This window comes from Capra hircus, chromosome 19, assembly GCF_001704415.2.
Source record: "Capra hircus breed San Clemente chromosome 19, ASM170441v1, whole genome shotgun sequence".
Lineage (NCBI taxonomy): Eukaryota > Metazoa > Chordata > Mammalia > Artiodactyla > Bovidae > Capra > Capra hircus.
In genome coordinates this window covers 6840239-6868171 of record NC_030826.1, presented here as the reverse complement: position 1 = coordinate 6868171, position 27933 = coordinate 6840239, and the positions used below count along the sequence as shown (strand labels likewise).

Below are 27933 nucleotides of genomic sequence, written 5' to 3'. Positions count from 1 at the left end.
AACAGACCATGTTAATACCTGTCATGCTATGCAGTCAGGACTAGCAGATCTGGGAACCCTGAGGATTCTACACGGTAAAGAGCCAGATGATGGCTCACCAGCAAGCATCTAGGGTGTAACCACAGCACATCGCAGGGGTGTCAGTAAGCCCTAGACACACGCATAATACTTAAAGATCTTTATTCAGTTTGCAGTGCCACAGGAAGTTGAAGGAAGTCTGGAATAAGATATGAAGGCCTGGAAAATAATAAAATTTGGGGAAAACCCTTTGGCCCCCACCTTGAAAAATGAAAAAGACATAATATTCATGAATTGTTACCTGGCTTTAGCTCATTAACACTTATTTCTAAAAGCTGTGGAAAAGGAATCTAAAAAAAATTGTAGAAATAAATTTATTTACAAAACAGAAATAGAGTCACAGATGTAGGGAGCAAACTTATAGTTACCAAGGGGGAAAAGATAGGGAGAGATAAATTGGGAGATTGGGATTGGCATATACACACTTCTATATATAAAAATGGATAACTAATAAAGACAAGATCTAGAATATGGCGCAAGGAACTCCACTCAGTATTTTTTAATGACCTATATAGGAAAACGGAATGGCAAGCCACTTCAGTATTCTTGCCTTGAGAACTCCATGAACAGTAGGAAAAGGCAAAATGATAGGATACCAAAAGAGGAACTCCCCAGGTCATTAGGTGCCCAATATGCTACTGGAGATCAGTGGAGAAATAACTCCAGAAAGAATGAAGGGATGGAGCCAAAGCAAAAACCATACCTAGTTGTGGATGTGACTGGTGATAGAAGCAAGATCCGACGCTGTAAAGAGCAATATTGCATAGGAACCTGGAATGTCAGGTCCATGAATCAAGGCAAATTGAAAGTGGTCAAACAGGAGATGGCAAGAGTGAACGTCGACATTCTAGGAATCAGCGACCTAAAATGGGTGAATTTAACTCAGATGACCATTATATCTACTACTGTGGGCAGGAATCCCTCAGAAGAAATGGAGTAGCCATCATGGTCAACAAAAGAGTCCGAAATGCAGTACTTAGATGCAATCTCAAAAACAACAGAACGATCTCTGTTCGTTTTCAAGGCAAACCATTCAATATCACAGTAATCCAAGTCTATGCCCCAACCAGTAACGCTGAAGAAACTGAAGTTGAACGGTTCTATGAAGACCTACAAGATCTTTTAGAACTAACACCTCAAAAAGATGTCCTTTTCATTCTAGGGGACTGGAATGCAAAAGTAGGAAGTCAAGAAACACCTGGAGTAACAGGCAAATTTGGCCTTGGAATGCGGAATGAGCAGGGCGAAGACAATAGAGTTTTGCCAAGAAAATGCACTGGTCATAGCAAACACTCTCTTCCAACAACACCAGAGAAGACTCTACACATGGACATCACCAGATGGTCAACACCGAAATCAGATTGATTATATTCTCTGCAGCCAAAGATGGAGAAGCTCTATACAGTCAACAAAAACAAGACTGGGAGCTGACTGGGGCTCAGATCATGAACTCCTTATTGCCAAATTCAGACTTAAATTGAAGAAAGTAGGGAAAACCGCTAGACCATTCAGGTATGACCTAAATCAAATCCCTTATGATTATACAGTGGAAGTGAGAAATAGATTTAAGGGACTAGATCTGATAGATAGAGTGCCTGATGAACTATGGACTGAGGTTTGTGACATTGTACAGGAGACAGGGATCAAGACCCTCCCCATGGAAAAGAAATGCAAAAAAGTAAAATGGCTGTCTGGGGAGGCCTTACAAATAGCTGTTAAAAGAAGAGAGGTGAAAAGCAAAGGAGAAAAGGAAAGATATAAGCATCTGAATGCAGAGTTCCAAAGAATAGCAAGAAGAGATAAGAAAGCCTTCTTCAGTGATCAATGCAAAGAAATAGAGGAAAAGAACAGAATGGGAAAGATTAGAGATCTCTTCGAGAAAATTAGAGATACCAAGGGAACATTTCATGCAAAGATGGGCTCGATAAAGGACAGAAATGGTCTGGACCTAACAGTAGCAGAAGATATTAAGAAGAGGTGGCAAGAATACACGGAAGAACTGTACAAAACAGATCTTCACGACCCAGATAATCATGATGATGTGATCACTCATCTAGAGCCAGATATCGTGGAATGTGAAGTCAAGTGGGCCTTAGAAAGCATCACTATGAACAAAGCTAGTGGAGGTGATGGGATTCCAGTGGAGCTCTTTCAAATTCTGAAAGATGATGCTGTGAAAGTGCTGCACTCGATATGCCAGCAAATTTGGAAAACTCAGTCGTGGTCACAGGACTGGAAAAGGTCAGTTTTCATTCCAATTCCAAAGAAAGGCAATGCCAAAGAATGCTCAAACTACCGCACAATTGCACTCACCTCACATGCTAGTAAAGTAATGCTCAAAATTCTCCAAGCCAGGCTTCAGCAATACATGAGCTGTGAACTCCCTGATGTTCAAGCTGGTTTTAGAAAAGGCAGAGGAACCAGAGATCAAATTGCCAACATCCGTTGGATCATGGAAAAAGCAAGAGAGTTCCAGAAAAACATCTATTTCTGCTTTATTGACTAAGCCCAAGCCTTTGACTGTGTGGATCACAATAAACTGTGGAAAATTCTGAAAGAGGTGGGAATACCAGACCAGCTGACCTGCCACCTGAGAAATCTGTATGCAGGTCAGGGAGTAACAGTTAGAACTGGACATGGAACAACAGACCGGTTCCAAATAGGAAAAGGAGTACGTCAAGTCTGTATATTGTCACCCCGCTTATTTAACTTCTATGCAGAGTACATCATGAGAAATGCTGGACTGGAAGAAACACAATCTGGAATCAAGATTGCGGGGAGAAATATCAATAACCACAGATAAGCAGATGACACCACCCTTATGGCAGAAAGTGAAGAGGAGCTAAAAAGCCTCTTGATGAAAGTGAAAGAGGAGAGTGAAAATGTTGGCTTAAAGCTCAACATTCAGAAAACGAAGATCATGGCATCCGGTCCCATCACTTCATGGGAAATAGATGGGGAAACAGTGGAAACAGTGTCAGACTTTATATTTTTGGGCTCCAAAATCACTGCATATGGTGACTGCAGCGATGAAATTAAAAGACTCTTACTCCTTGGAAGAAAAGTTATGACCAACCTATATAGTATATTCAAAAGCAGAGACATTAGTTTGCCGACTAAGGTCCGTCTAGTCAAGGCTATGGTTTTTCCTGTGGTCATGTATGGATGTGAGAGTTGGACTGTGAAGAACGCTGAGAGCCAAAGAATTGATGTGTTTGAACTGTGGTGTTGGAGAAGACTCTTGAGAGTCCCTTGGACTGCAAGGAGATCCAACCAGTCCATTCTGAAGGAGATCAACCCTGGGATTTCTTTGGAAGGAATGATGGTAAAGCTGAAACTCCAGTACTTTGGACACCTCATGGAAGAGCTGACTCATTAAGAAAAGACTCTGATGCTGGGAGGGATTGAGGGCAGGAGGAGAAGGGGACGACCGAGGATGAGATGGCTGGATGGCATCACGGACTCAATGTACGTGAGTCTGACTGAACTCTGGGAGATGTTGATGGACAGGGAGGCCTGGCGCGCTGCGATTCATGGGGTCACAAAGAGTTGGACACGACTGAACGACTGAACTGAACTGATATAGGAAAAGAATCTGAAAAAAGACTGGATATTTGTAAGTATATAACTGATTCTCTTTGCTGTACACTTGAAACTAACTCAGTGTTTTAAATCAACTGTACTCCAATAAAAATTTAAAAAACAAAATAAATGAATTCACAAAAATAAAATAAAAGCTGTAGAGGAGGGAAGTTTAATATAACCCAATCTATAATGTCAGATTATTATTTTTTGAGGATAAGTACTTCGGACATCTCTCAGTGTAGGAGGAAAGTACACCTCTGCCTTTCGGGGCCTCTTCCATTTTCCTAAAAGTGGGTAAAACATTGTGGGGTCTTGGTCACTTACAGGCTTTCTAATCTTTTTTATATCCAATTGTTGGCAGATACATATCTCTCCTGCTCAGGTGGTATTCATATTTTTTTTGTGTGTGCTCAGTTACTGGGTCACATCTGACTGTTTCTGATCCCATGGACTGTAGCCTGCCAGGCTCCTCTGTCCATGGAATTTTCTAGGCAAGAATACGAGAGCATGTTGCCATTTCCTACTCCAGGGGATCTTCTCAACCTAAGGATTGAGCCTGCATCTCTTGCGTCTCCTGGATTGGCAGGCGGATTCTTTACCACTGTGACTTTACCTTCTTCCAGATAAAGTTTCCTGGGTCGGGAAGATCTGCTGGAAAAGGGCTACCCACTCCAGTATTCTTGGAATTCCTTTGTGGCTCAGCGGGTAAAGAGTCTGCCTGCATTGTGGGAGACCTGGGTTCAATCCCTGGGTTGGGAAGATCCCCTGGAGAAGGCAAAGGCTACCCACTCCAGTATTCTGGCCTGGAGAATTCCATGGACTGTATAGTCCATGGGATGACAAAGAGCTGGACACAACTGAGTGACTTTTTCACTTCACTTCATTACTAAATAGACTCCGAATGATGCAGAACAGACTTTCACTTTTTCTTTTTAGACTATCATGTACATAATTTGTTCTCTTCAAAATTTTTGTTTGCTTTTTGTAAAATAAATGCACAATAAGATGATGAAATATTGGGAAAAAATGCAGGCTGTGGAGTTGTATATGTCAGAGTTTATAGCCATACTCTGCTGTTTGTAAAGAACTTAGCACAGTGCCTGGCATTTACTCTGTTAGGGAAATGAAAGTTGTTGTTTTGTGATTGTTATTTGTTATCATGTATTAAAAAGCCTCCCTACGGAGCAGAAACTGGAAAATAAGGCTCAGAAGGCACAGCAGTTTGCATGTGCTATGATGATGGGTTCACAGCCCCCTGAGGGGGAGAAAGATGGTAAGGAAGACCTGTGCATACCATTGTCAAATGTCTGGGCCACTCTTGAGAAAATGTAAGTCGTGGAATGACATGGTCAGGACCTTTTATTGGCTACTCTGGCAGGAGTATGGAGAATGGATTGGAGGGTGTGAAGACTGGAAGCAGGAGGATGACTTTGGAAGCTTTTGACATAAGTGGGGTAATGAGGCAGTGGTTGTGATGCTGAATGGGAGGGGATTAAAATGAGAAATACCATCGGTAAAGCAACAGGGTTTATGTATGGCTGATGCCAATCAAGCGATTTAAGAATGCTGTTTCTCAGAACATTGTAAGAAATGTTAGTTTAGTAAGGAGACCTAAAATATTACATATAAATCTCCCCAAATTTATATTTCTTCCTATTTTGTGGAGTTTTTCCTGTGCCCTGTCACCCCCTGCTCCCCCAAAAAGAGTGGCTTCAGTAGTTCCAGACATTTTCATTTGAAGGTCAGTAAGGAACTTGGGCAATATTTCCTACAAAAAAAAGCTGAAAGTGACTTCTATTATTTCAGCACTCAGTGCTTTAGCCTGTGGCGCTGCAAGGGGGAACTATTTTGAGGACTCGAAGGCACTGGTCACTGTGAGGGGCTAGAGAACTATCCAGGTGGTACCTGTGGCATGAACTACATTTCTGTAATCCCTGTTCCCTTTGGTCAGATAGAGTATCTTCAAGTGTGATTTTAGGGGTACAGAGGTTGGGCTGATACATACATTTATCCAGGAAGTAGGGAAAGAGGATCTGCCATGTGCCACGCATGGTGGATACAGTGATAACCAAGACAGAATACTCTCAGAGACTCATAGTCCAAGTTGACACTGACCAAAAATGATATGAATAATCAACAGATGGGATTCTGGTCACCGTTCTGAATGAAGCATACAAGGTGCTCTGCGAGTGATTCACTTAAGTGGGAGATCAGAGAAAGGCTCCCTGAGGAAGTATAGAAATGAAGTTGAGTAAAGCAATTATCCTTCAATAAAAAATGAATTAATTTTAAAAAATGAAGCTGAGATCTGCAGGGTATGTAGGAATTAGTGAGACAAAGAAGCAGATGCAGATTCTAATCGGAGGAAATAGCATTCAAGCTAGCAAAGGAGCCTGAGGCAGACCAGGAAGTTGGAAAAATCTGGAAAGTGTGGCATCATGAAAGCCAAGTGATGTGACCGTTTAAAATTTTAAAATGAATAAGACCATTGTATCAAATGCTACGGAGATGTCAGCCGCAAAGAGGACTTAAAAGTGTCTATCGCGTATAGTGAAACTGAAATCATTGGAGGGATGGATGCAAGTGTTTTAGGGGCCAGTACCGCACAATTTGGGGGCCCTCTTTAAGATAAGGAATAAAAATGTACAAACATGAAGGTTAGGTATAAAAGTCATTTTTTTAAAAATAAAAGTGAATATTTTAGACTGAGAAAGAAACTCTCCCCCAGTACTGGAGTATTTGGAATTTTTGATCTGGGATTTCTTTAGGCATGCATGCATCCTCGGTCTCTCAGCTGTGTCCAACTCTTTGCAACCCAATGGACTGTAGCCCACCAGACACCTCTGTTCATGGACTTCTATGGGCAAGAATAGTGGAGTGGGTTGCCATTTCCTTCTCCAGGGGATCTTCCCAACCCAAGGATTCAATCCTGTGTCTTCTGCATTGGCAGGCAGATTTTTTTTTACCACCGAGCCACCTGGGAAGCCCTTTCTTTAGGCAGTTTACCAGAAATGCTTGCTGGTTGTAACTCAACTTGTCTTCCCTAAACACTCTACAGCTCCCCCACCCACGGGAGATCATGCAAGTGAGGGACCCTGAAGCTCAAGATTTATGAACGCCATCTGCCTCTGATTATTGGTGGCCTGAGAGAGCAGTTTGGTAGGCATGATGATAGTAAAATCAGGGAGAAAGCTTGGAACTAAATGGGAAGTGAGGACACGAATGGAGAAAGAGAACGTTGGCTACTCTATCAAGTTGGGGTCTAAGGAGGAGAAGAGTGATCGTAGTTGAAGAACGGAGTCAAGAGCTGAAATCTAGAGCGTGTGTGAGAGATGAGCCTTTGGTAAGAGGAGTGAGACTTTGTCTGCTGGAATTGGGGGAAGGAAGAGGAAGTAGTGTCAGTGCGAGGAGGCTTTGCAACTTGGTCGTAGACAAATAATTATTTCCCATTTATTTTCTTAAAGAGTTATACAGTAAACTATATCCTGATGTGGGGATGGAAAGTGTGGGGAAGGGGAAGGGATGTGGTAGAATGAAGAACGTTTCAAATAGTTGCCTTGTAATTTGGGAAGGTGAATTTCGTAGAGAAATGGAACGTGATCAGTAGGGAACACTATACGTGAAAATTGTAGTAACAACATAAAACATAAAGCCAATCACACCCCTGCCCCTGTTTAGTAATTTTATTTTATTTTTTAATGCAGCAGTGAGCAACTTCTCCAGTGTAGTGAATGCGTGTTGGATTTGTCCAGGCTTGGATCTTTTCCAAATAAATAATGTGGAGGGAGAGAGTGGCCAGAAACTTAGAGGATTTTCAAGGGGGTAATTATTATGGGCCAAATAATCTAAGTTAGGCAAAGAGGCAAATGACCTCAGAAGAGGGCAGATGCATTATGAATAGTGATGGGGGCCAATATATTGGGGGACCAAATCCAAGAGCTATTTCAATGGAAGTAATAGTTGAGTAGGGCACACTGATCATTATGGCTTCTCTCTAGCCCCTCAGTGTTTAAATGCAATGACCTGTGACAGCCTAGTCCCTCTCTGATATTATATGAAGATGTCTGGGAAGAGTCTAATAAACATAAAATAAAGAGCCCCATTTGAAATTCTAAAGTTGTTCAGTTTGTAATCTAAACATGCCTGGGTTGTATGGTAGGCTAATAGGAGGGTCTGCTGAGGACTCCTGAGAAAGAACTTTACTAAGGGACCAAGGGGCCTACTGAAAATGAAATTTATCCTAAACAAAGAGCTGTTTTTGAGGTATAGTGGCTTAGTCCAATTATAGCTGGTCAGTGATGAGAGGAAAAGCCTCTTTGAATTTAGCACAGTGATCATGGCCCGACTCCAAGAACATCTTGAGTTGAAGGAAAAGATTATGCAATCAAGAGTGAGTTGAACTTGCACTGGCCACCATCTATTTTACATATGGTAATGTATATGTGTCAATGCTATTCTCTTAATCATCGCACCCTTGTCTTCTCTCACTGAGTCCATATTCTAGTCCTTCCATCCGTGACTCCTTTGCTGCCCTGCGTGCAGGATCATGGTTACTGTCTTTCCAGATTCCATATATATACAGCAGGGCACCCAACGCTGGTGCTCTGTGACAACAGGCATAGGGTGGGGAGGGAGATGGGGGGGGGGATTCAGGGTCAGGGGAACATACGTATACCTGCAGCCAATTCATGTTGATGTATGGAAAAAAAATCACAATATTGTAACTATCCTCCAATTAAATAAATTAATGAAAAAAAGAGTGAGTTGAAATTGAGAGCACTTTTTTTTAGACCTTACTGAAGACACCAGCTAAAGACAAGGCGAAAAGGAAAGGTATACCCATTTGAATGAAGAGTTTCAAAGAATAGCAAGGAGAGATAAGAAAACCTTCCTCAGCGATCAATGAAAGAAATAGAGGAAACAACAGAATGGGAAAGACTAGAGATGTCTTCAAGAAAATTAGAGATATCAAGGGAATATTTCATGCAAATATAGGCACAATAAAGGACAGAAATGATATGGACCTAACAGAAGCAGAAGATATTAAGAAGAGGGGGCAAGAATACACAGAAGAACTGTACAAAAAAGATCTTCATGACCCAGATAACCACGATGGTGTGATCACTCACCTAGAGCCAGACATCCTGGAATGCAAAGCCAAGTGGGCCTTAGGAAGCATCACTACAAGCAAAGCTAGTGGAGGTGATGGAATTCCAGTTGAGCTACTTGAAATCCTAAAAGCTGATGCTGTGAAAGTGCTGCACTCAATATGCCAGCAAATTTGGAAAACTCAGCAGTGGCCACAGGACTGGAAAAGGTCAGTTTTCATTCCAATCCCAAAGAAAGGCAATGCCAAAGAATGCTCAAACTACCGCACAATTGCACTCATCTCACATGCTAGTAAAGTAATGCTCAAAATTCTCCAAGCCAGGCTTCAACAGTACATGACCTGTGAACTTCCAGATGTTCAAGCTGGATTTAGAAAAGGCAAAGGAACCAGAGATCACGTTACCAACATCTGCTGGATCATCAAAAAAGCAAGAGAGTTCCAGAAAAACATCTACTTCTGCTTTATTGACTATGCCAAAGCCTTTGATTGTGTGGATCACAATAAACTGTGGAAAATTCTGAAAGAGGTGGGAATACCAGACTACCTGACCTGCCTCCCGAGAAATCTGTATACAGGTCAAGAAGCATCAGTTAGAACTGGACATGGAATAACAGACTGGTTCCAAATTGGGAAAGGAGTATGTCAAGGCTGTGCATTATCACTGTGCTTATTTAACTTACATGTAGAGTCCATCATGAGAAAAGCTGGGCTGGAAGAAACACAAGCTGGAATCAGGATTGCTGGGAGAAATATCAATAACCTCAGATATGCAGATGACACCACCCTTATGGCAGAAAGTGAAGAGAAACTAAATAGCCTCTTGATGAAAGTGAAAGAAGAGAGTGAAAAAATTGGCTTAAAACTCAACATTCAGAAAACGAAGATCATGGCATCTGGTCCCATCACTTCATGGCAAATAGATGGAAACAGTGACAGACTTTATTTTTGGGGGCTCCAAAATCACTGCAGATGGTGACTGCAGCCATGAAATTAAAAGACGCTTGCTCCTTGGAAGAAAAGCTATGACCAAACTAGATAGCATGTGAAAAAGCAGAGACATTTCTTTGCTGACAAAGGTCAATCTAATCAAAGCTAAGGTTTTCCCAGTAGTCATGTATGGATGTGAGAGTTGGACTATAAATTAAGCTGAGCACCAACGAATTGATGCTTTAAAACTGTGGTGTTGAAGAAGGCTCTTGAGAGTCCCTTGGACTGCAAGGAGATCCAACCAGTCCATCCTAAAGGAAATCAACCCTGAATATTAATTGGAAGGACTGATGCTGAAGCTGAAACTCCAATACTTTGGCCACCTGATGCAACGAACTGACTCATTGGAAAAGACCCTGATGCTGGGAAAGATTGAAGGTAGGAGAAGCGGGTTACAGAGAATGAGATGGTTGGATGGCATTACCAACTCAATGGACATGAGTTTGAGTAAATTCTGGGAGTTGGTGATGGACAGGGAGGCCTGGCGTGCTGTAGTCCGTGGGGTCACAAAGAGTCGGACACGACTGAGTGACTGAACTGAACTGAAGCCACAAGATGGTAAACCACCTATGCAATGGAATATAGCACAGAAGGTTTAAGAGTTACCTTTCAGAATTTGTTATAATATCAAGACAATAATTATTATTTCAAGGAGTTAAATTATTGCATGGGTCAAGAAATGAAATTCCTGTAATTGCAGGTAGGGGTGAAGCTGTGGAAAATTTTTGTTATTATGACTCTCTTTTTATGCTTTGGATGATATGGCCTGGCCAAACACAGCTTATGCAGATTCCTGTTATATATATTTCTGGAGATTATGTAACTGACAGCTTTGTAGGTAGATACCTATCACTGTAAGTGAAAGTGTTCTTTGCTCAGTCATGTCCTACTCTTTGTGACCCCATGGACTGTGGCCTACCAGGCTCCTCTGTCCGTGGAATTCTCCAGGCAAGAATGCTGGAGGGGGTTGCCATGCCCTCCTCCAGGGGATCTTCCTAACCCAGGGATTGAACCTGGATCTTCTGCATTGCAGGCAGGTTTTTTTACTGTCTGAGCCACCAGGAATTGATGCTTTCAAACTGTGGTTCTGGAGAGGACTCTTGAGAGTCCCTTGGACTGCAAGGAGATCAAACCAGTTAATCCTAAAGGAAATCAACCCTGAATATTCATTGGAAGAACTGGTGCTGAAGCTCCAATATTTTGGCCACCTGATGCGAAGAACTGTCACATTGGAAAAGACCCTGATGCTGGGGAAGACTGAGGGCAAGAGGAGAAGGGGGCGACTAGGAGGAGATGGTTGGATGGCATCACTGACTCAATGGACACTAGTTTGAGCAAACTCCGGGAGATAAGGAAGGACAGGGAAGCCTGGTGTGCCGCAGTTCATGGGGTCACAAAGAGTTGGACATGACCCAGCAACTGAACAACATCAACAACCCATCTCTGATAAAGCCTCATCGATACCTTAAAGATCCTAATTCTATGTAGCAGAGGTTTTCTTGTGCTAAGAACCACAAATTCAGATAATATTGAAACAAAAACAAAACAATGAAAGGGAAACCCAGAAATGCCTGGCTAGAATTCAATGTCATTTCTAAGAGGAGCTCTGTAACCGACAAAGATTCTTGTAGGGCTTGGAGATATGATCTGATTGGGTTAATAGTACAGAAGGGTTAAATTCAGAATGAAAGAGAAGTTTTTAAGAGTTTTTTTTCCCCCTTTGGTTTGTTTTTTAATTATTAAAAAGGTATGCAGATAGATTTGTTTTCCCATAACATCAAGCCAAGAAACTCTTTAAAATATCCGAGGGTCTCTTTTTCCATCTCTGTACACTCATATAGATCCATAGGATGCCAAAACATCCAGAACTCATCAACAGAGCTAATTAAACTCTTATTGTTCAAATGGTGAAACTCAGATCCAGAAAGCAGAAATGAGTTGACCGATTAACATCAGATCCAGGATTCAGGTCCCTTTACTCCTTGTTTACTTCTAGATTCTTCAAGATAAACCTCTATTCCTCTCCCAGGAGAGTGCCAAAAGCACAGGTTCACTACAAAGACAGGTATACAGCTCAGAGTATCCGAGAAGACTTACTGTGTCTAAGGATCTAAAACAGCAAGGAGCCCACCCTTTCCCTTTCCAGGTGGGACTGGTAACTTAACTGACATGTGTTTCCAAAATTTCCTTGGCGGTCTCGGCTGAAACCTAGGTTGCCCCTCACCTGTAGCTGGGCTGTTGCTGCAAGCATCTTCTGCCGAGTTTGTAGTGCTGTGGACGAGGACGTGGAGATGGGTACGCTTTGCCTCAACCACCTTATATCTTCCCACATACAAGACAGCTGCAAAAGAAGTCACGAGGTCATATCATCATCCAAGCCAGTGCGTGATTTAGGTTGTGGCATCAAAGCGAAGCAGGGGGAGGGAAACCTGACACCCGATGTTTGTTCTCCAGTCCATTTTCAGATACATGCAGAACAACTTTTTGATCTCTGTCCAATTGGAAAAAGATCTGAATGTTAATGAAACAATCAGATCCCCATTTTAGTCTTTGCCAAATGATCCCATAACTCAGAATAGTGGAGACACAACCTGACAGAATGGAGGCTTCTTTGCTTTGAAAATGTAGTGTAGATACTATTTAAGCATTTTTAATGACAAAGGGCATATTGGGCCAGAAAGAGACCATTGAAATAAATTTACTCCCACTCCAATATTTTGCTCACAGGAGACTCCTCAACTTCTCAACTAAAGTTTTAAAGATTTATGTGAGGTACTGTTGGTGCAAAGTGGGGAAAAATAAAATTAGAACTCAGGATACCTTTGTGAACCACAGAAAATCTTGTGTAATGGAACTGGTGTGAGAGTCATCTATTTCAACAATCGGTATTTGATCTTCATTGGTGACTAACATATTGTCTTTGTAATAAAATATAACAGCTATGTAGAGTCCCCTAAAAAGAAAAAGCAAAATAAAAATTGTCCTCAACCATCTTCTCCAAACCTGAATCATGGAAATAATATTTTTGGGCATGACAAATAATAATTTAAAATATACCTATGAAAATATTCCTGTTAAGTACCACAAATTTATTGGCTAGAATTCAAAGAAATAACTCTTTTGTCCAGATTCTCAGAAGAAAAGTGAATTTTACATTCTTTTAATAATAAAACAGAAATATTTACCAAGTTTCCACTCAGAACCAAAATCAGTAGATTCCTGAGATGCAAAGACTTCCTGGAAAAACTACAAAGGACCCACCGTTTCAAGGTCTTCACAAACTTGTTTGAGGAATGGAATAGGTGTTTCAGGCTCCTAGAGACTGACTGCTTACGGCCCGAGGTTTGCAATTTTGAACTTTCTGGAACACAGAAAAAAAAATATAGTGTAAATTTCACTGGAAGAAGAGCACTCTCAGAGCCTTGCTCCCATCTCTTTGCCTATCTCACCCCTGACCTCTCAGTGCACTTATATTCAGTTTCAGACGGACTCAGCTCATTCACTTTGTCCCGAAGCTTCTGTATCTTGAGATGCCAGCAGTTAACTCAGTTAATGAATAGCTCCTCAAAAATGTTGAAGATGAGTAACGTTTATAACTCCAGGGGCAATCACGCAGGTGTTCAGTTTCATCCTCCTTATTTATTATGAGGTGGGATAAAAGGAAGTAGAATCAACTTTTGTCCCCGGCCCATATTGCCTTTTAATATTCACTTCTCAGTGTTGGCAAAACTCTTATTTAGACTACACATTCCATTAATTTTTTTATTATAAAATGAATATAGGCATGTTACAGGAAGTCTGGAGCACAGAAAATGAGCAAAACCCCACACATGGCATCCTGCCACTTTAGCAGAGCCATTGCTAATATTCTGGGGTAGCTTTTGTTTTTGTTTCCAGTCTGCATGTTGGCTTACAAAAATAGCTGTAGGCATGGTTAGCATCCTCATTATTCAGAAGAAGATACTGACAGAGAGAGGTTAAGTGGTTTGCCTAAAATAAAACAAAACCCAGTACCCAGAAGAATACATTTATTCACTGGACAAATATTTATTGAGACACTACTGTATGTTAGGTTCTGTGGTTACTGTGATGAGCAAATCACCCATTGCTTCTGTTGAGCACTTTTATTTACAATCTGGAGTTCTCACTGATAAAAGTAGTACCACTGAAACACAGGCATTACCATATGTAAAATGACAGCTGGTGGGAAGTTGGCGTATAATACAGGGAGCTCAGTGATAACCTAGTGATAGGTTATCTGGTGCTATCTGTGATAACCTAGAGGAGTAGAATGGGGTAGGGGGTGGGAGGGAGGTTCAAGAGGGAGGGGACATATGTATATTTATGGCTGATCCATGTTGCTGTATGGCAGAAACCAACACAACATTGTAAAGCAATTATCCTTCAATTAAATAAAACAGTTGTAGTTTTCCTATAACAGTATTTGCAAACCGTGCTCCCTAAAGCTGTGCTAGATGGTCACTGATTTAATCCTTAAGCATAATTAATGAAGGGAAGATGAGGTTGTTGGGGTCGTCACCAAACTTGACAGGCTTGTTACTGGGGATGAGAACAGTCTATCACTGCTCTTAGACATGGAAACCTGGGCAGATGGTTTGTACCTGAGGCCCAGTGTGGCTCTGCCTGTGATCCTATAGGACAAGTTGGGAATGAGCTGACTGATGCAAGCTTTCATGCCAGCTTCAAGCTTGTGCTGATAGTGGTTAGTCCTGCCAGGTCAAAGCAAAAGCATTTTCTAACTTGAACATGAATTTGGCTGGTCATATCCTACTTGAAATGCTGCTGGGAGTTCTGATTAAAGGCAGCATACTGAACATATCCATCACATGCTACTCTCTTCCAAACCTTACTAAAAGCAGAGTTGTTGTTGTTGTTCACTCATTCAGTCATGTCTGACTCTTTGTGACCCCATGGACTGCAGAATGCCAAGCTTCCCTGTCCTTCACCATCTCCTGGAGCTTGCTCAATGTCCATTGAGTCAGTGATGCCATCCAACCATCTCATTCTCTGTCATCCCCTTCTCCTGACTTCAATCTTTCCCAGTATCAGTGTCTTTTCTAATGAGTTAGCTCTTTGCATCAGGTGGCCAAAGTACTGGAGCTTCAACTTCAGCATCAGTCCTTCCAGTGAATATTCAGGGTTGATTTCCTTTAGGATAGACTGGTTTGATCTCCTTGCAGTCCAAGGGACTCTCAAGAGTCTTCTCTAATACCACAGTTCAAAAGCATCAGTTCTTCAGCACTCAGCCTTCTTTATGGTTCAATTCTCACATCCATACATGACTACTGGAAAAACCATAGCTTTGACTAGATGGACCTTTGTCAGCAAAGTAATGTCTCTGCTTTTTAACATGCTGCTTAGGCTGGTCATAGCTTTTCTTCCAAGGAGCAAACATCTTTTAATTTCATAACTGCAATCTCCATCTGCAGTAATTTTGGAGCCCAAGAAAATAAAGTCTGTCACTGTTTCCATTGTTTCCCCATCTATTTGCCATGAAGTAATGGAACTGGATGCCATGATCTTCGTTTTATGAATGCTGAGTTTTAAGCCAGCTTTTTCTCTCTCTTCTTTCATCTTCATCAAGAGGCCCTTTAGTTCCACTTTGCTTTCTACCATAAGGATGGGGTCATCTGCATATCTGAGGTTATTGATATTTCTCCTGGCAATCTTGATTCCAGCTTGTGCTTCATCCAGCCTGGCATTTCGCATGATGTATGCTGTATATAAGTTAAAGCTGGGTGACAATATACAGACTGTATGTATTCTTTCCCTAATTTGCAACCAGTCCAATGTTCCATGTCCAGTTCTAACTGTTGCTTCTTGACTTGCATACAGGTTTCTTAGGAGGCAGGTAAGGTGATCTGGTATTCCCATCTCTTCAAGAATTTTCCACCGTTTGTTGTTTTCCACACAGTCAAAGGTTTTAGGACAGTCAACCAAGCAGAAGTAGATGTTTTTCTGGAATTCTCTTGCTTTTTCAATGATCCAGTGGATGTTGGCAATTTGATCTCTGGTTCCTCTGCCTTTTCTAAATTCAGCTTGAACATCTGGAAGTTCATAGTTCATGTACTGTTGAAGCCTGGCTTGGAGAATTTTGAGCATTACTTTGCTAGAGTGTGAGATGAGTGCAATTGTACAGTAGTCTGAACATTCTTTGGCATTGCCTTTCTTTGGGATTAGAATGAAAACTGACCTTTTCCAGTTGAAATAGATGTTTTTCTAGAATTCTCTCACTTAAGAAATTTAAAAATTTAAGAGATTTTAAAAGCGGAAGGGATGTAAATCTATAAAGACAAAGAGATGGGAAAGGAGATTAAAGCAAGTGAATTTTGGTAGCTAGGAAGCAGATGGTGTTGGAGAAGACTCTTGAGAGTCCCTTGGACTGCAAGGAGATCCAACCAGTCCATTCCGAAGGAGATCAACCCTGGGGTTTCTTTGGAAGGAATGATGCTAAAGCTGAAACTCCAGTACTTTGGCCACCTCATGAGAAGAGTTGACTCATTGGAAAAGACTCTGATGCTGGGTGGTGGGGGGGGGGGATTGGGGACAGGAGGAGAAGGGGACGACTGAGGATGAGATGGCTGGATGGCATCATGGACTCGATGGACGTGAGTCTGAGTGAACTCCGGGAGTTGGTGATGGACAGGGAGGCCTGGCGTGCTGCGATTCATGGGGTCACAAAGAGTCAGACACGACTGAGCGACTGAACTGAACTGAACTGAACTGAGGAAGCAGATGGACAGAGGGATTTAGTAGGCTTGAGGAAGATGGATCCTCAGCCAACAGTGGAGAAAGTTGGAAAGTAACATGACTCACCCCATGGGCATCATACACTGCTGGAAGTGAATGGTGAATGTGGAGCTAAAATGAGGAGGGTTTGTTGAAATCTGTTTAAAAAGTAGTTAGAGGTCTAGATAGCCTTCCCTATTCCTTCCCCGTTCTAGATGAAAGACAGTAGCTTAATTTCAGGAAAGAATAAAAACAGAGCTCTCTGGTGTGAAAGACATGATGTATGGTTATAAATGGAAGGAGGGAGTGGTATGTACTCAAAACAAGTGGATTAAATGAAAGCTTCCTTACAGCGTATTTCCCCACTGGACTCTGGGAATACTGGTACTCAAACTTCCATCCTCCAGGCAGAACATTGGAAATAGTGTCTGTGGAGACTCTGATTAGCATACGAAAACACCTGAAGATTCTGACATTGGCTTTATTACTTTCCTAAAGGTAAGACTATGCCAGATCATCCTACAGGGGTCTGTTTAAGAGCCTGATCCTTGTGTTCAAAGCTTCTCAACAGCTATTGAGTTCTCTTAAATCTGAGCACATATACAAGGATCACTGGGCAGTTTGGAAAGCAGGTAATAGAAAAAGCACGGGCCAAAAACAAGCAAAAGAGCAGTTTAGAGAGGAGTCTATGGTGAAAAAAGAAAACTTAAAATGAAAAAAAAAAAAAGCCAATCATTAATAGCCTGAGAGACAAGCAAAGACTTTGTATCCTTGTAAAAGAAAATGAAGATCATGGTATCCGGTCCCATCACTCTATGGGAAATAGATGGGGAAACAGTGGAAGCAGTGTCAGACTTTATTTTTTGGGGCTCCAAAATCACTGCAGATGGTGATTGCAGCCATGAAATTAAAAGATGCTTACTTCTTGGAAGAAAAGTTATGACCAACCTAGACAGCATATTCAAAAGCAGAGACGTTACTTTGCCGACTAAGGTCCGTCTAGTCAAGGCTATGGTTTTTCCAGTGGTCATGCATGGATGTGAGAGTTGGACTGTGAAGAAGGCTGAGCGCTGAAGAATTGATGCTTCTGAACTGTGGTGTTGGAGAAGACTCTTGAGAGTCCCTTGGACTGCAAGGAGATCCAACCAGTCCATTCTGAAGGAGATCAACCCTGGGGTTTCTTTGGAAGGAATGATGCTAAAGCTGAAACCCCAGTACTTTGGCCACCTCATGTGAAGAGTTGACTCATTGGAAAAGACTTTGATGCTGGGAGGGATTGGGGGCAGGAGGAGAAGGGGACGACAGAGGATGAGATGGCTGGATGGCATCACAGACTCGATGGACGTGAGTCTGAGTGAATTCTGGGAGTTGGTGATGGACAGGGAGGCCTGGCGTGCTGCAATTCATGGGGTCACAAAGAGTTGGACACGACTGTATGACTGAACTGAACTGAACTGAGAAGAGATAAGCATCTGTAAGAGAAATATTCAGAGAACAACAGAGAGCATCAGAAGCTAAAACTATGTTATTGAAGTCTGAAAAGCCAAACAAAAAATAAAACTGGGGGAATCTGTAAGAAAGTGGAGCAAAGGAACGTGAAAATGTAGGAGAGGAATTAAAAAAACAAACGGGGCTGGTTTATGAGGTTCAGTATCGGAATTAGGGTTCTCATAGGAGACGGCAGAGCAAAAGGAGGGGAAGAAATAATTAAAGAAATAATTTAAGAAAATATCCCATAATTGAAAGCTGTGAGTTTCCATATTGACAGGGCTTGCCAAATGTGCAGCACAACAGACAAAAAAAGAGCCACTCAAAGGGACATAGCAGTGAAATTTTAGAATAGTGAAGTTATAAAGAAAGCTTAAAAACTTCCAGGGCAGGAAAAAGTAGCTTTAATATAAAACTTCTGGAATCAGATTAGTGTCAGACTTTTTAGCGCTAAAGGCTTGAAAATAATGAATATGAAGGAAAATTATTTCAGTTGAGAATTCTACATGTATCCAAATCCTTAAATAAATACCAAATAAAATAAGTATATCTCCAGACGCTTAATGTATCCACAAATTAGCTCCCAAGGATCCTATGAGGAAGCTACTGGAGGAAAGTCTCCACCAATGACAGATAAACCCCAGAAAAAGAAAGAGATGGTAAACAGAGAACTCTAATATTGGAGAGTGGCAAGAAGAATCCTCAATAACAGACACAGAGGCATTCAGTAACCGGTCTAGACTGGAGCAGGTTAGAGGACTCTCTGAGAGGTTTCTTTAAGAAGATGCACTTGAAACAATACTTATGTATCTGATTGTACTGAGAAAAAACTGATGGATCCAGAGAGTAGCTTGGGGATTAATTAGTTATAACATGGAAAGATAAAAAAACACATAATAAAAGTTGAGTATTACCTACAGCGGAAATAAAAGTTTATCTAGGAAAGGAAAATGATCATAAAATTTATATGATCATTATAACGTTAGCAATAAATATTGATCTTATAAAATTACAATATTAAGAGGATGTATGCATGCTTAGTCACTCAGTCATGTCAAATCTTTGTAACCCCATGGACTATAGCCCACCAGGCTCCTTTGCCCATGGGATTCTCCAGGCAAGAATACTGGAGTGCATTGCCATTCTCTTCTCTGGGGGGTAAGAAGGATAAGGGGGTAGGAATTATATGTGCTTGTAAGAGAGTGGAGGGATAAAAAATAAATAATCATCTTCCTTAGTGAAATAGTAATTATAATTTTTTAAAATCAGGAATTAGCAATATAATCCTGTTATTTAGAGACAGAGAAAAAAACATCAAAATAATTGAGCCTTTAGGAAATAAAAAACAGATGATGGGAGAAATTGCTTTTTCTTTAATAATAAAGCTTTTCTTAATGCTTTACTTATTTTAAGTCATTCAGTTCTCAAATAACTGACAGGTTTACATAATTCTTATTTGCATTTTACAAGTGAGCAAAGTGAGGTATAGAGAAGGTGGGAATTTACTTAAGATCACACAGCTTTGTAAATGTTCAGCCTGTGTGTGAACCCACATAATCTGGCTTCAGAGTACAGTCATATATAACTTAATTAAAAATGAAGACTAAACTAAAAAAAAAAATTAGGCTGAAAAAAGAGAAAATGAGAAATGCTGCTACTAGTTGGGGAAGAAGCCCATGAAAATGTCAAATATTCCAGGTCTGCTCCAGTTTGGGCAAACAGTAGAATTACACTTCTTGGAGCTCTTGTGGTTGGGTTGAGGCCATGTGACCAGTTTGCCAGTGGATTTTAAGTGTGAATGTTAGTCTTGTCCATATGAGACCTTCAAGTGTCCTTTTCCTCCCATGGGTTCTGACAAATACTTCTAGAAAGAGAATCACGACAAGACTGATGGATAGCCAGCCCTCAGCTGACCAGTGACATATAGTAGTAGCACATGGGAGAAATAAGTATTTTGCAGTTCATTTGGATACCGCAGCATGACAGCCCATCTTGGCTGATGAAAGTGTTCGTCACCCAGTCGTGACCAACGCTTTGTGACCCTAGGAACGGTAACCCACCCTGTTCCTCTGTCTATGAAATTCTCCAGGCAAGAATACTGGAGTGGGTAGCCATTCCCTTCTCGAGGGGATCTTCCTGGCCCAGGGATGGAACCCAGGTCTTCTCCATTGCAGGCAGATTTTTTTTTACTGTCTGAGACACCAGACTAATACAAGATCTAAGCTCACTTCCCTCCCAAGAACACTGTGGCTGCTATTCTGGTTTTGCTTAGTGCAGAATTCTGGAGCAATGGTTAGTTTTCTGGACTCTGAATGCAGCTGCTCTTTAGCTTTTGAGTGCTTAGAGCATAGAGAGTTTATTTTATTCATACCAGTACATCTAGCACCTAACACGTAGTGGACAATGTTTCAGTTAATGTTTGCCAGTTGAAAAATTGGAAAATAATTGAAATTCACTCCTGTAGGGGACTGCTTTAGTGAACACAGTTGACTTCTTTATATTTCATTATATATGTCAGGGCATTGACCTTGTGAACAATAAAGACCATGCAATACTTCCACTGAATTTCCATCTCTAAAGATGTGAATTAGCTGTGGCCAGTTATTTAGCCAAAAATAAAGAAATTAATGTGGGTTTTGGTATCTTCTGTGTAGGGCTTTGGTAGGAGAAGGAATATTTTGTTATTAGTTCTGCATTTAGAATATGCTGGGTGTTTACTGAGTACTACAGGCTCATTACAATGGAGTCAGTGATTCCATTTTAATTCTAGGACGTATAAAGCACTGAGGACGGAGGGTGCTCCATTCTTCAATTGGAAGAACAATGGGAAAAAAGAAGCTAGAGTTTGCCTAGTGCCTACACTGTGCCAGATGAGTTTAATCCATTATCTAATTTAACTCTTATAACGATCCTGAATGATAGATATTATTATGCTGGCTTTTTCTGATAGGGAAGTTATGGCTCAGAGAGGTTAAATGCTTCTCTTAAGTACGTACTGCTGCTGCTGCTAAGTCGCTTCAGTCGTGTCCGACTCTGTGCGACCCCATAGACGGCAGCCCACCAGGCTCCCCCGTCCCTGGGATTCTCCAGGCAAGAACACTGGAGTGGGCTGCCATTTCCTTCTCCACTGCATGAAAGTGAGAAGTGAAAGGGAACACGCTCAGTCGTGTCCAACTCTTAGCGCATAGTAAGCGGTAAAAATGGGATTTTAAATAATTGTTTTTTTTCTAATTACCAAAGTTGTAAACCACATAGTATCAATGTTCTTGAGTATTTTAAACTAAAGTTTTGTGGTTTCCTGTATCCTTCATTTATCCTTTTAGACTTAGAAAGATTTATGTTGTATCATCTTGGAAGATAATTTGTTTTATCCTGGAGTATGGTAGGTCAATGTTCCTCAAAGTCTGTGCCTCGGAACACTAATTCTGCGAAAAATGTTTTACAATGGGCAAATAAGTTTGGAAAATGCTTGCTTAACCAATTTCAAAATGTCTTTTTATCATAGTCTTTAATATTTAATGTCTATTTTACATTTTCAATAAAGGGAGATATAATGTAACAATTCCCACATTTACTTGACCAGAGATCCTTTTTCAGCGGAGCAAATTATGCAATCACTCTTCTTTGGAACACACTTTAGGTACTGTTCAAATATCCAATGTTCATTTCAATATAAAAATACTCTTCTCTTTTGGGAATTCTACTTAATGCCTTACTTAAATCTTGCTTGATGCTATGTGTATATTTACATCCTTGTGGGGGGAAAATATGTACATGATAAAAGTTGAATGGCAACTATAGACATGACTGGGCTGTCAAGACAATCATTTTCCGATTATTGGACTGTAACCCAGTAGTATTGGAGAGAGCATCTAAATCCTCAGATAATATAAAAAAACGATCCCTCATTCCATGAGTAGTGTTAGCTTCCCCCCTCTGATCTTTATCAGAAAACACAAAATGGCTTATGAGTTGCAGAGAAAAAGCTATCCAGTTGCTTTATCATTTTTGCATGCCACGCAGGAGCCGAAGGACCGGGAAATGATGGAAAGGCAGAAGAGAATGGAGCTAGGTAACGCCTGGCTTGGTTAAATGGGCCCTGGATAGCTGAGAACTGAGGGTATTTTGGCCAGTGTGGAATGCTGAAGGCTCTTGTCTGGCTAAAGAAGTTTTCCTAGAGATCCAAGAGTGAAATTCCCCTTGGGTTTCCTTCTCAAGCTTCCTCCATGCATATTCACATTTCCTAATGAACCAGCCACTCATTAGAACATGATTTTCTTGCTGACACTTGCCCTCAGTTCTAGCTGTAGCTGGCATTTCTTAACAGCTCTGTTGTCAAAGCTATATAGCAACTGAGAACAAATTTTGCTGGTGCTTAATATGATTTCCTTATACCCAGTCAAAACCCGTTTAGCATTTCTTAGTTCCAACCATAGGGTTCTAACCTAGCTGGTCCAGCAGTGCCCTCTTCTAGAGAGTACAATGCAATCAGAGATCTGATGGGTGAAGGAGCATGGAAAATGAAAACTTTGTGGAACTTTTAATTCTCCAAATAACACTAAGTGCCTGCTCCACAAATCATTACACAGATCAGAAACCTGACCCTGTCCCATTTGAACAGCCCAAGTAGAAAATAATCTTTTTAAAGCTTCTCAGAGATTTTCTGGGAATAGTCAGCTACATCTAGAGAAGGTATGCCCTACTTTCTCATGAGCAGTAGTACAGGGAAAGATTAAAATTCAGGGTGAGAGTAAAAGCCAGTGCCCAGTCCTGATGTAAGACTGGGACACAAAAATGAGGTGTAACAAGAAGACTGGCTTGGAGACAGAAAACCTAGGCTGGTATCCTGATTCTGTTTCTTCCTGGCATTTTGACCTTGGTCAAGTCACATAGCCTCAGTGATAATTTCCAAAATGAGGATGAAAAGAGATTTTTAATGTGAAATTGCATGTAAACTTTATTATAAATACACACAAAAGTTTGCTGATGCAATTGGTTGAGCTTCCACAGGATGCTCAGAGAATTTTTGTTGCAGGTGAAAAGTCTGAGGGTGAACATCCCGAAGACCCAGCACACTGAGAGGCTCTGTGAAGGTGCAGTTTAAACAAAACTAGTGGCAGCTGCTACTTTTTTGTGCTTGTTTGCAAACTGTTCCTATGGAGTGAGGGTGCGCAAGAAAGAGGAAGGGAAGGAAGGGAGAGCCTCTTCTCAAGGGTTAAAGCAAGATAGTGCTGTAAAGTGATTCCAGATGTACAAATATTAATATCTCTCTCCCTCCTTGATGAATGAGAAGGTATGACCCAGTTAGGAAGCTGCTAAAATTACCGGCGCCACCGAGACCTCAGTCGATGGCTCGGAGGAGATTTTTATCCTTACCCCGGCAACTATCATGCTGATGAAGGGCTCGGACCTGCTGCAGCAGACCTTCCAAAACTTCACTCTGTCCCTTGTGTCTGGGGGCTCTGTCGCCATAGTCCTTCCAATCTATTGAACAAAAGAAACAAACAGAGTGAAATTTTCAAGTAGGAGAGGCCTCTTCCCTGCCTTGCCTCAGGAGCTGAGTTTTACTTAGACTACCCGCAGACTCGGTGGATGAGCACCCAGCACTCGCGCACGGAGCAGGAACTGCCAAGGGTTTGGAAGCTGCCATTGTTCAGGCCCTGTACAAAACAGTAATTGTGGTTGGTGTCTTGTGTTGGGCCGTTTTAAGGCAAGAGAAAATGGTAATCGAAAGCCCAAAGAAAATAGAGGATTTGGGAGTCCAGTGTCCCCTCCCACAGCTCCGTACCCTCCTTTTCGGTGTCCGTGTCCTAATCAGTTCCCCTGCCACCTCTCCATTCAGCACCCCAGGTCGCGACTGCATTTCCACAGAAGGAGCGGAAGGGGGTGGGGATGTGCAGACTAGATGAAATCCACAGTCCCAATGCTTTCATTGTAGGGTTCACACTTTTGGCCAAATTGACATTTCTTTCCAAGGAAAGAGCCCATGTCAGATGCCAAGAAATGGAAATCTACATTTCAGCTCTAATGAATGTCTGCTTTGGTTAGCTGGCACAGCAGCTCTTGCACATACTCTGAGCCACCAACCACCGTGTCTGCTCACTCTCTAAATATACAGTATTAGCTTACATGGCAAATTTAAATTGCAATACCCACTGAGATTTTTCTCCCCCTTCTATTTTCATTCCATTTGGCTATGATGATATCAAAAGTAATAATCCGTTTGGGACTAATGTCAAGATTATAATTCTGCTGTCTCCAACTCTAGTTTTTTTTTTCTTTTTTTTTTTTTTTTTCAGCAGGTCAGTCATTTCAAAGTCCATCCCTTTCCTCCTCTAATCTCTTTCCCCCTGGCTTTTACTTTCTGGATCTTTCAAAAGCAACAACTTAAAGTGCTTCTTAGTTTAAATGCTTTCTCTAAAATTGGTAGACATTCTTTTCAAGAAAAGCCAGTTAGTTCATGAGTATATCTGAGGCTTACGTTCTAACTGAACAAGTTTCAAGTTCCCTCCACCTAGAGTTATTTTAAAATAGCGAGTCTCTCTTGTTCAGCCTCTTGTTAAGCTGATGCCATGACAGTTGAAAGTGAAGTGAAAGTGAGCGTCGCTCAGCTGTGGCCAACTCTTTGTGACTCCATGGACTATACAGTCCATGGAAATCTCCAGGCCAGAATACTGGAGTGGGTAGCCTCTCCATTCTCCAGGGGATCTTCCCGACCCAGGAATCTAACTGGTGTCTCCTGCATTGCATGTGGATTCTTTACCAGCTGAGCTATGAAGGAAGGCACCCATGTCAGTTACATTAGGTAAAAGCATTCCGGATTGGTCTATCCTAGGCCAAGCAGTTCAGCATAGTCAGAAAGGACTCAGGTTATGGAGTCAGACAAGTCTGGTTTTAAGCCCTGACACTTCTGATTCCTAGTTTGGTATCTGTAAGCTGACAGAGACTTGACTCAGTAGTATGAAAAAGGGGTATAGTATCTATCTGGCAGGATTTTTGTGAGGATTAAATGAGAGGTGTATTATATTAGATATTCAGCACAGTGTTACATGGCAAGCCTTATGTAAATAATAACTTGAAAAGAAGGGACCTCATTGATGGAAAGTGAACTTCCTGAATGGTGTATATGGAAACATTACATACATTTCAAACACATTAGCAGATAATTCCCTTTGAAGTGGAAGGCCTCGGAGATTTTCTAATCCCTCTTCCTTCCCATCTACCCACCATGTAGCCATCTTCCTTTTTCACCTCTCAGAAAATAAAGGCCCAGAGATAGCCATTCCAGTTCTAAATCATTCAGCTTGTTGGTGGCGTAGCCAGGACCATAACATAGTCCGTGACCCTCCGTATAGCGCTCATTTCCTTATACCGTGGTGATGTTTTTGTTTTTGTTTTCTGTTGAGAAGGAGGGTGAGAGTTTGTTTGGAGTCTGTGTGCTGTGGCTTAGTTGTGGTCGACTCGAGACAGGGAGTTGGCATAGGTGCTTTCTGTGGACGCTGTGTCTTGTTGGCAGAAACCATGACTTAATTTCTCTCTGCCTCAGGGCTCTTCTCTGGAAAGTGAGCTTTTGAATCTCTTTTTTTAGGTTATTTGTGGTTTCAGAGGAATAATGTAAGTTAAGCACTGTTCTGGGCACATTGGAGATGCTCATTAAATGTTGGTAAAGCACTGTGACTTGAAACATGATGGTGTTCATGTAGAATGGGCTACCAAAGAGCTTTTACTGGGAAATTCAGAGATATCCGAGGAAACAAATTCCAAGTGGCCCTTGGACTATCTATAGTGTCCCTGGTATCTGGACACAGTGAGAATAAACGATGCTCTCATAAACTCCCAGAGGGCATTATGTGTTTGCTCTCTTAGGTGAATATATCTGAAGTACTCAGATAAGATGAGCAAAACTGTTTGCTTGAGTGAGACTCCTGGGTGGCTGAATTACTACATGGCTCTGAACGTACTCATACATTCTAATGAGTGTTAATACTGCCATCAATGCAGGGGGAGATGAATGAGACCTGGCTCTTTCAGCTGAGCCCTATTACATCAGAGGCGAGCTTGAACTGATGACTTTATGATACATTAGAAAATTGCTAATGCTAAATTGCAGCCTTAGTGAGCACTGGACATGATGCCAAGGTTTTTGGAAAGAATGAGTTTTTCTCATAGATGTTTGGAAGGTTCTGATGACTACATAAAATAGGAGACTTTAGGGATGAGGAACAAAATTGAAAATATATTAAGAAATCAGGAACCTGACAGGAATAAACTTAGCGTGGTAGGAAAAGAGCAGATTGTGCCACATAATACTGTTCACTGTTCTGGTAACGAGAACACTCCAGTTGCAACACAACGCAGAGCTTACATTCGCTGGCGATATCAGGGCTCTCCTGATCGTAACTCAGACAAGTCTGTCTGGGTCCTGTTCTCTTGGTACGTACCATGCCGTTTAACATCAGTCTATAAAAACACATTAAGGCCTTTTGTAAAAATATTTTAAAAAGCTTTATAGCTTACTGGAACATATTACCAAATTTCCAATTACTCTGTCATGTTAGAATACATTGTCCTCTAGTAAATATCTGAATGCTGATATATGTTACATCACAATGTCATACTCTGTTTATAAATAGAACCAGAGTGTTTTTATATTGTTCTTTCCAAGTGACATGGCAAGTCTGCAGCGACTATAATGACATGTTTCGATTTTAGTTCTTTGCCAGATACCCCTACTAATCAATGCGCTGTTTTAGAAAGTGTTGCCATTTGCTATGTTAATTACCAAGTAATAAGTAACTCTTCTCAGCCCTGGACAACTGTTCTTTTCATTCTGGAGAGAGCTCTTCAAATGGACTGTGAGGGAGAGTATCTGAATAGATTTTGAGGTTTACAGAACCAGGATCCATCTGATGTTTATAAGTAAACACATAATATAAGTCAGAACTTGCATGGGGTATGCATTTGGAGTGGGTTTCCCCCTGCCCCACCTTCAGGCGTACTGTTTTTTTCCTACTTTTTTTCTTTTTTGCTTTTCTATTCCTGCTATCCTTCCATCTTGAAAAATACATATCCTTCCTCTCTGTCCCACCCTGGAATGAGATTGGTTCCTTAAGTATCTTAGTATACTAGATAGTATAGTAGCGTTTTATCTTAATCTTGCAATATTCCCCCATGTGTTTCTGGCAAGTCTTCAGTAAGAAAGATGCCCAGGTTAGACTGGAATAGTGAAATCATCAAATGCTAGGAGACTCAGGAGTCTTAGAGATCTTTGGTATTTGTGGTCCAAGGCTCTGTATGGCCCGATTTAGCTATCTGAATCCACAAGAGGCAAGAATACACAGAAGAACTCTACAAAAAAGTCCTTAATGACCCAAATAACCATGATGGTGTGGTCACTCACCTAGAGCCAGACATCCTGGAGTGTGAAGTGGGCCTTAGGAAGCATTACTATGAGCAAAGCTAGTGGAGGTGATGGGGAATTCCAGCTGAGCAATTTAAGATCCTAAAGGATGCTGCTGTGAAAGTCCTGCACTCAATATGCCAGCAAATTTGGAAAACTCAGCCGTGGCCACAGGACTGGAAAAGTCAGTTTTCATTCCAATCCCAAAGAAGGACAATGTCAAAGAATGTTCAAACTGCTGCACAATTGTACTTACTTCACATGGTAGCAAGATAATTCTCAAAATCCTTCAAGCTAGGCTTCAACAGTACGTGAATTGAAAACTTGCAGATGTACAAACTGGGTTTAGAAATGGCAGAGGAACCAGAGATCAAATTGCCAACATCTATTGGATCATAGAAAAAGCAAGAGAATTCCAGAAAAAACATCTACTCCTGCTTCATTGACTCTGCGAAAGCCTTTGTGTGGATCCCAAAAACTGTGGAAAATTCTTGAAGAGATGGGAATACCAGACCATCTTACCTGCCTCCTGAGA

General features: G+C 41.3%; 1 protein-coding gene across 1 annotated transcript in view; it reads right to left on the bottom strand.

Annotated features, from left to right (window-relative positions):
- The window catches only part of ANKFN1 (ankyrin repeat and fibronectin type III domain containing 1), a 160244-nt gene that overhangs the window by 19432 nt on the left and 112879 nt on the right, over positions 1-27933 (bottom strand). The window contains exons 9-12 of the mRNA XM_013971777.2: positions 23375-23482; positions 13022-13121; positions 12581-12713; positions 11985-12101 (exon numbers count right to left, since the gene is read on the bottom strand). Coding sequence (XP_013827231.2) covers positions 11985-12101; positions 12581-12713; positions 13022-13121; positions 23375-23482 — 458 coding nt within the window. The remainder of the gene's footprint in view (positions 1-11984; positions 12102-12580; positions 12714-13021; positions 13122-23374; positions 23483-27933) is intronic.